The sequence below is a fragment of the Pteropus vampyrus genome, unplaced genomic scaffold (genome assembly GCF_000151845.1).
Source record: "Pteropus vampyrus isolate Shadow unplaced genomic scaffold, Pvam_2.0 Scaffold25, whole genome shotgun sequence".
NCBI classification, from domain to species: domain Eukaryota; kingdom Metazoa; phylum Chordata; class Mammalia; order Chiroptera; family Pteropodidae; genus Pteropus; species Pteropus vampyrus.
This window is the reverse complement of record NW_011888806.1, coordinates 9,091,401-9,100,468: the sequence shown is the minus strand read 5'-3', so window position 1 is coordinate 9,100,468 and position 9,068 is coordinate 9,091,401. Positions and strand designations below refer to the sequence as shown.

At 35.1% G+C, this 9,068-nt stretch overlaps 1 protein-coding gene and 1 long non-coding RNA gene across 6 annotated transcripts in view; one reads left to right on the top strand and one right to left on the bottom strand.

Annotated features, from left to right (window-relative positions):
- LOC111737264 overlaps nucleotides 1-9,068 on the bottom strand; it is a 71,668-nt gene that overhangs the window by 52,458 nt on the left and 10,142 nt on the right. For 2 of the 3 annotated variants that reach the window (XR_002779400.1, XR_002779401.1), the window contains exons 2-3: nucleotides 7,853-7,967; nucleotides 5,639-5,732 (exon numbers count right to left, since the gene is read on the bottom strand). This is a non-coding gene — a long non-coding RNA (uncharacterized LOC111737264). Of the gene's footprint in view, nucleotides 1-4,098; nucleotides 4,854-5,638; nucleotides 5,733-7,852; nucleotides 7,968-9,068 lie in introns of those variants that run through there. The other variant, XR_002779402.1, reaches the window with a different exon arrangement.
- Nucleotides 4,069-9,068, top strand: part of MEPE (matrix extracellular phosphoglycoprotein) — a 10,465-nt gene continuing 5,465 nt past the window's right edge. For all 3 annotated transcript variants that reach the window (XM_011356314.2, XM_011356313.2, XM_011356312.2), the window contains exon 1: nucleotides 4,069-4,200. In XM_011356314.2, coding sequence (XP_011354616.1) covers nucleotides 4,147-4,200 — 54 coding nt within the window. In that variant the 5' untranslated portion in view covers nucleotides 4,069-4,146. The remainder of the gene's footprint in view (nucleotides 4,201-9,068) is intronic.

Below are 9,068 nucleotides of genomic sequence, written 5' to 3'. Positions count from 1 at the left end.
TATCGTCTGAATACCAGATTATTATTTGATGGGGAGAGTGGGTGGGATAGATAGCTATTGTTTATTTATCATTTAATTTAGAATCAAGTACTGGGCTAAATGTCTTGTAGACATTTGTTAATTAAATGTTCATGCTGATTTTATGAAACAATATAGTGCTGTGGTTTTCAAACCTCATGTCGGAGTCAGATTGCTTAATTACAAATTCTGGCTTTTTATACTTGCTAGATATGTGACCTTAAGTAAGTCACTTAACTGCTTTATGTCTCATCATTAATATTAAAATAATAACAGTATCTACATTATAGAGTTCTTGTAAACATTAAATGAGTTAATGCATCACACTGAGAATAATGCGTGGATCAAAGTAATCACTCAGTGAATGTTTAGCTTATTATTATGCTCTCCGTTTTCCAACGGAGGAATTGAGGTTCACAGAAACTCCATTTAGGTACTTAAGCAACTGACAACAGCAAGTCAGTATTTGAACTCAGGTTTGTTTCATTCCAAGGCTACTAGAGTTAAATGTTTCCATTTTCAATGACAATGTTAAAATACTCTAAAATCCATGGTTGAATGGTTGTGAATCAACAGTGGCCACAGCCCAATAGCTCAAATTCTAGTCCAGGCAAGTGTTTTAAAAACCAGCTCCAGACACTTAGAGGAGGAGCTTTAGAATTTGAGTGAAGCAAAAATGGGGATTAGCCTGAATGAGAAAATATACCATTTTCTCCGCTAAAGTTGTCCAAAGGCTATTTTGTTTGTTATTTTGTTCTTTGTCTGTTTTGAAAGTTAGGAGAAATTGGGAGTTTACACTTAACTCTCCTTAAATATCATTTATAGTTTATTAAAATTGTGTTTAACTATAGGTAGTTCTTATCACTTGACATGGGTTAAGTAATTCTTACATTATCTTTTATTGATGTTTCACATATAGTTCTAATGTAAACTACCCCTCTAGATATAGCAATATTTTTAGACTGAATGGAACCTCCCAAAACATTGTGATCAATATTGGCAGCTAGACTGGGCAAAACCAAAGAGCAGGCAATTGCTCTAGAAAGCCTTATTCCTATATGGTATGCTATGTGCATCCACTCAGAAAATCAGTGTCCTAAATTGACCACTTAATAACATACATATTCAAACCCAAATTCTCGATAGTTCCCCCAAAACCACTCCTTCTGCAGTTTCTCCTATATCAAAAGGCAGCTTCATTCTTCCAGCTGCAAAAAACTTGGTGTTATTCTTCATTCTTGATTTTCTCTCACAATCCATATCTCGTACATCAGCAAATCTTATTAGCTTTACTTTCAAAATATATTCAGAACATAATCACTTCTCCTCATCTCTTCTGCCACTACTCTGGTTCAAGTCCCAATTATTTCTTCCTCATATTGCCTAAAGAGCTTCTCGGCTGGTCTCTGTCTATTCCTACTTCAGTCACTCCCTCAGTTACTCCTCTGCCCCAAACTACCAAGGGCTTTCTTCTCATTCAGGATAAAGCCACAGCCTTGCACACACAGGCCCAATATTATCTGCCATCTGATGCCTTTATGCCCTTATTTCCTGTCATTTCCCTCATCAGTCCCTTCAGCCAAACTGACCTCTTCTCTATTTCTCGAACAAGCCAGCAGGCTCTTGCCTCTGGGGCTCTCTCTACTCTTCCTCTTCCTTCTGCCTAGAATGCTCCTCCCTTGGAGAGTCATGTGTCTACAGGTCTTTACTCAAAAGTCATCCTCTCAGTGAGCCCTTCCCAGGGCTCCTTATCTAAAATTTTAAACTCCTGTCTCTACCCTCCTCCCTTGCAATACTTCTTCTTAAATTAAGTCTGTGTCACTATCTAACATAATATATTTTGCTTATTTATCCTGTTTATTTTCTGTTGACCCATTAGATTAAAAACTCCATGAAGACAGGGATTCTTTTACTGTCTCTTTTGTTCACTGCTGTTTCCCCAATGCCTGTCATGTTATAGGCACTCAATACATTTTTGTTAAAGGTTGCTGAATTTAATTCAGACAAAATCGAAATAATAAACTTTCTATATGAAATGATAACCGAAATGTTTTCCATTTATAAACTTGTTATTCAGTCGGTCTTAATTAATAGTTCTAAAATCAATTTTAATTATCTGACAACATGATATACCAAACTGAGGTATTTATATTTTCTGTTTATCCCACTTTCTGGAACATTTGATAGCAGCTTTCCACCACAAAAACATTTTTAGATTAAAATTACTTTGCCCCCTATGGTTATCTGCGGGCACTGGTAACAAATTGTTTGTGCTAGTGCTAAGTGAGCCAATGCTGATTGGCCATTGGGAACTCTAACAAACTTTAAATTTCAGCAAAATGCCCAGAAACTGCTAATCCTGCAGAAGAAGCCAGGTATTCTGAAGGTAAAAGATACAAGGTAATTTATCTTTCTTGATGTTTTTAATAACAAATAGCTTTGTAATGTAATTGTTTACATTTTCAGGATGCATGCCATCTAGGTAGGAGATTGCTTTTGAAAATAAATGCAAATTGAAAGTGTTCTCTACTGAACACAGCTGTGTAATATTTAGTGCTTTGTTTTATAAAATAGAAAGTGTGTTACTAAGGTCTAGAAATTATCAACTAAAATTGATGACTTGGTAACAATTTCTTCTTTGATTTGACTCTCAGCATTATTAAGATCCACAATAACGCAAAGACTAATTTTACTTTATACCTTTACTTATAAACAGAATAAGGATAATGTAAACATATTCATACTTTTTAACCTCATCCGTGCTGATATCACCTGTGCTGATATTTCTCAGCATTAAGCACCTAATAAATGACTTATATTGTCCTGATCTCTAAAGTGTTTGAGTGGATAAATTATAGTTAGAATTAAGGTTCTTAAAATTGTATCGATTTAAGAGAATAGCTTAGAATTTTAGAATATATTTAATAGTTATATTTATTTCTACAAATAAAACATTACCTTGAAATGTTTAAAGATTGCAACAGTATTTAGATTATTTCTTCCATTAAAGGTGCTTTTCCCCAAATAATCTCAAAGAGTGGTATAAATATGTCTGTGTGGTAGTTAGTACAATACTGTTTATTGAAACCAACAGATTAGTAATACAAAGTTATGTTGAAATTTTTTTCAATCTAATGGCCCCTTAAGTGAGGTCATCTGATCCTTTAGTATATTTACCAAAGGATATACATGTACCTTTATACATAACTACAAATGTTAATGTTTTAAACAAAATTTTGTTGAGTCCAATATAAAATATAATTTGCCTTCAAATCAACTACATGCAGATTTTTCTGTAATAAGATAAAAGAATAGAAACATTCTAGGTGGCAAAGCATCTTGATTAAGAACACTGGCTCTCTACCTGCTTTACCTGGTTACTAATTCCAGTTCTGCTCCTTAATATCTGAGAATTCTGGGGCAAGTTATGCGACTTACTGTGTCTATTTCCCATACTATAAAACAAGAATAATAATGCCTCCTGACTCATAGGGTTGGTATGAGTCTCAATGAATTGAATATGTGTAAAATTTTTAGAACAGTGCTTGGCTCATTTTAGTATTCAATAGATGTTAGCTATTAATATATTACATAAATTGTTTTACTCTTCAGTCCATGGATGGTTACGAGTTCAGATATATTGCCAATGAATATGAGAAAATATATTGGGGCACTGGCCTGGTAGCAGACAAGGTTACTTTTCTCACAGTGGAGTCTGCTACCCTGGCAACTCATTTAAAGAATATGTTATTAGCTGCTATACTAAGTTAATGTTATTACGAATTATATAAATAATTAAATTAAATGATCTTTCTTTAAAGACAAAAGGGAAAAGTTTGGGCTGACAGTAGAGCAAATAAATATGTCTATAAAATTTATTTCCAACTGACTTCATTGTTTTAATAATATTGGACAATTTTCATTTTCACATTGTAATAATGAGACATATGAAAGCACTTACATTAAAGTATCCACACTTGAGTATAAACAAATTTATTTAAACAAAAGAATTACTGGGGGAAAGATGTTTGTATATACTTTTGTGTTTTATTTATTTTTATGGCTACAGTCATCGTTGGCAATGCTTTAGGGTAAAATATTATTGTCTTTTTACAGAGATTCTCAAAGATGCAAATTATCTGTTTGGGACTGCTCCTTTTCAGTCTGACCTGGGCAGCACTAGTAAGCATTTACAAATTCAGTTATGCATCATATACTCTCTTGCTCTCCTTAACTATTTTTCTTTTAAGTAATGTCTTTTCAAATTAGTAGCACTTACATAGTTCAATTATAATAAAATATCAAGCAAAAATCAAGCATCCAGCAGTTGATACCAATGCCTCCACCAAGGAAGCCTTCAATAAACATGTGCTAAATTACAAGTTATCAACACATTGCCTTTTAAGAAATGCCAAAAAGAGTACTTTTGAGAAAACCAAGAGCCAGTCACAATGTTTTAAATCAGCTAACGCTAATGAGTAAATGCTCAGAGATCCAAATTATAAAATGTCAAAAAACTTTTCAATATATTACTAAAATCTGGAAAAAATGGACTTGAACTGTCTAAGGCTAACCAACTAGATGTTGTAAATATATGGCAGCACAAAGGGACTAGACCTTTCCTATAATTCCTGTAACATCTCAACACTGTGAGATGTTGGTAATGATTTTTCTCTTCAATAGCGAGGCTGAAGATGGGATGAAGTGCCTCCAAGCTTAAGTCATATCAAGCTCCAATCTCCTTTTGTATCTTTTCTTCCCTCTAATTCACCCAGATGAGTACTCAGGATGTGACTAAATTATCTTGTGAAAATGCTGAATGTTACCGATATTTTCTGCAATGCAGACACAGTGCCAATTAGATAATGTCTGGAAAGCATTCGAACTTCTCAGAGTAACTTTTTCAGTTGGAAAACCATGGAAACAAGTGGTCATTCTGTGCCAGAAGTACTTAAATATAGGTTATGAACAAGTGGGTGGCCAACTGGGTAACCCGCGGACAAGCATTGACCATACCATCCGGTAAGGATGGCAGAGGTTGAGGAAAGCGTGTCCCCTCTCAGCTCACAGCCTCTAACAGTCCTGTGGAGGCTGTGCTGCTTAAAATAGACATCTGCCAGGTCCAATCCACATGGCTTATTTCAACCAGGGCCATAGAGGCATGTGCTTAGGCATGACGGGGTTGAGTGGTTCTTAGTGACTCAGCTCAATCCCACCAGCCTAGTATGCGTCTATTTTCAGCAACACATTCCAAGCAATAGCTGGAGTGGCACTCTCCGACCATTTTCCAGTAAATGCCCTATGTCAACATCAATCTACTGACCACTGTTCAAAAGCAGGTGCCAATGTTTCTCCTTAGATGGAGACAATGCCATCTCCATTACAGGGCCACATTCAAGCATGGAAGAACTGCCAAGCAGGTGTGGGAGGTGGCGGAGAGAAGGAAGAGGTGCATATTTCAAATGAATGAGGCACGGCAAGGGCATGAAGACAAAATTTGAACTATGAATGGCTACATGTAATGTTTTCTCCCAGATAAATAGATTCCATTTGAGCAATTATCTAATTATTTAATAATTGATGAGTGGTAGAAGAAATCAGTATATATTGAGTTACTTACATATATTTTGAAATTATAATCCAAATTCAAACTGTAGGGCAGGAAAAAGTTTTCCTCAATCCTCTTTGGGTCCCTGGCTGGTCTGAAAATTAAACTGACAAAGACAGATTAACAGGAGAAAAGCATACAACTGTTATTGAATTTTCACATATACATGAGAGACTTGACAAGCGAATGAAGACTTGAAGAAGTGACCAGAGCAAGAAGCTTTTATGCCTTTTAGACAATACATTTGTGAAGAGTTGACACTACAAAAGGTTTAGGTTAGGGGTACTCCAGCTAGGGGTAGATAGTCCTTATCCCTTAACTAAGAAGACTAAAGTTAGTTTAACAAGATTTGTTTGCAGATTCTTCTGGTGTGGTCTCTGGGCTGATGAGAGCCTGTCTCCAGTAAAAAGATAATTTATTTCCTGCCTTTATGCAGAAAAGGGAGAACTTTTTCTGTGTTTACCATTTTTTTAATTGGTTTCAGCTCAAAATAATTTTTATGTTAAAGAGGCGTATTTTGGGGTGACTTTCTGGTTTCCTTCAAAAACAAAATTTAAAAATCGAAGAAAATAAAAGACAATTATTGGGTCATGTGATTTAATTAATTTTCATCAATATGCAATTAGACTATAAAGATTTTGTTATAATTTACTTTCTTGTAAGCTCATGATTTATTATTGTGAACTATATTAAGATACCCTATACTATCAAGTATGTTTTTAATACATTCACGTGTATGTGTTCTGTAAGAAGATGCCTAGCACCCCAAACTGTCATTTCTTTTTTTAAAATATCTACCCTTCTTATTTTTATGTTTTCTCTTTCCTATAGCCCCATTTCAAGATATATTTTCACTATTTTGATATTTTTGAGAAATGATGCAATGATCTAAATTTACATGTGCAAAATCATATAAGAACCAACATTAAAAAGGCAATAAAAGATAAAATTATAAAATATACCTAAAGTTATTTAATATAAACTTCAGGAACACTTCCTTTTATTATTAATTTTTTTTTCATATATCAGACCATTTAAAAATTTATTATTTTAACCCTGGAATTTTGAGGCAGAGGATTTAGGTTAAAATATCTTCTTTACTGCTACTACTACTAACAGATATGTAACTGTAGGCAATTCTGTTTTTTCTACTGTCTGTCTCACAAGGGTTATTATGGAAATCAGATGAGATTTTTTAAATATGAAAGCAGTTTACAAACTGTAAAGTGCTATATAAATATAAAGTATCATTGACAAACTTTTTTTATACAAATTTGTACTTCTATATTTATGAGCAAGATTTGTACTTTTATTTCTATAATAAAGAGATATCTAGGAATAGAAGTATTTAGTAAAAGATAATATGTACTTCTTGTATAGATATTGCCATATTTTCCTCCCCATATGCTTATACATCTTAACATTCTCACTACCAATATGTATTATACTACCCTTTTCTCTATATCCGCATCCAATGAATATAAAATTATATTTCATTATTTCTTTAATGTGTATTTCTGCCTTTTAAAAATTGAGTTATAATTGACATACAATATTACATTAGCGTCAGATGTACAAAATAGTGATTTAGTACTTTTATACATTACAAAATGATCACCATGATAAGTCTAGTTACCATCCGTCACCATACAAAGTTATTACAATTTTTTTAACTATATTCCCTAGGGCGTACATTATACCTCCGTGACTTATTTATTTTATAACTGGAAATTTGTACCTCTTAATCCTCTTCACTTATTTTGCCCATCCCTATACCTGCCGCCTCCCCTCTGGCAAACACCTGTTTGTTCTCTGTATCTGTGATTGAGAAATGATTTTTGTTTCTAGAATGGAATGGAATACTAGGCAGATCTGCTTTGGAGTCCAGCCAATAGGGTACTTTTACTAAAGTTTTGAGTTTATTTCTAAGATGGTTTCATTAGCAGGGTCCAGTCAGGAAAACAAAATCCATGACAGGGAATTTGGAGAATGGCTATAAAGTATGGGACAAACAGAAAGAGCAAATCAAGAGTGTTGAGGCAACGCGAAGACTGAGGCCAAGGCCATGCCTCGGGCTGGAGGAACCAGGAAAGCGTGGAGTTACCGATGCCCTGCAGGAGGTGGTGGCAGCAGCAAGAACTAGGACAGCAAAGGAGATGCATCCAATCCTAGAGATGCAGCCCCAAACTGAGAAAGCAGGGAAGGACATACTTTGGCTTCTTTTACCTTTTACCCTCAGGTCCCATCTCTCATCTGCCAAACTCAGGCTGGAACCAGATGGCAAAGGAGGTCAGGAAATGTCATTTGTCGAGTAGTCCCAGAGAGAGCAGAAGTACTGTGTCTGAAAGCAAGCAGGATCATTGCTCATATCTTATTGCAAGGAAATACAGAACTATAAAATTTATTCAGGCAGAACACTCTCTAGATGGATATGGTCTTTTTATTTAATCTTTCTCTTAAGGGTTTCTCTCTCTTATACAATTGATACCACCCCATATGCCTGTTTCCACTTTAGTTTAGTTTTCAAACACGAACCAGTCATACCCACTGGTTCCTCTTCCCACATATGAGATAACCCAGGAGTTTTAAAAATAAATATGGGGAAAAAAAAATACTGAGAATAAAACAATTGTTATGTCTGTTGCTTCCATGACAAGTTTGCTTCAGGATTCTTAGGTCCTCTTCTGCATGCTCTCCTGTGACACCAAAATTTTAGTCCAAAAGCCTGGAACAAGCTGCCTAGGTCTATTTCTTTTTAGTGTCTGGCCTTTCTCTACTTTAATAACTACCTCTTGCCCCCTTGAACCTTCATGATACTTTGACACTTTCACGTCAGATCAAGAGAAAACATTTGTCCCAATCTACAAGCCACCCCATTTTCCTTTTCCGGAAAGAAATATTTGCCCAGGTGACTGGCAACAATAAAGTTACATCCTTAGGTGTAGTCCTTCCCTTTTTGTGCAGGGCTATGTATGGTTTTATCCTTGCTGCATCAGCAGCATCATATCTTAATTCATATAGCGACTACCAAACTTATATAATTGGCGCACATACAGTGCACATCGCTGAACTCTGATTTTGGTTTACCGATACTAAATGAATCCCAGGGTGCTGGTGAAAACTTCTATTTCGGTGGATACCAATGACATCCAAGCATTTTCACCTGGAGTGCCATTCCTCCCCAACCGGGCAGTTCTCCTGTGCTTAAACGTGGTTGTGTAATGGAGATAACTCTGTCTTTGTCTGGGAGAGGAACACTGGCATCTTCTTGTAATACTGAAACAAATATTAATGGGGTGAGTGTGTCCATCTTCTTTTAGTCAGAATGATTTTCCACGTTGAATAGTATAGCCCAGCAGGAGAAAAATAAATGAAATATTTATTGTTTGAAGAAGTGAATGAAAGAATGAATGTTTTGTGAAGTTTTATTTTTTGTTTCCTT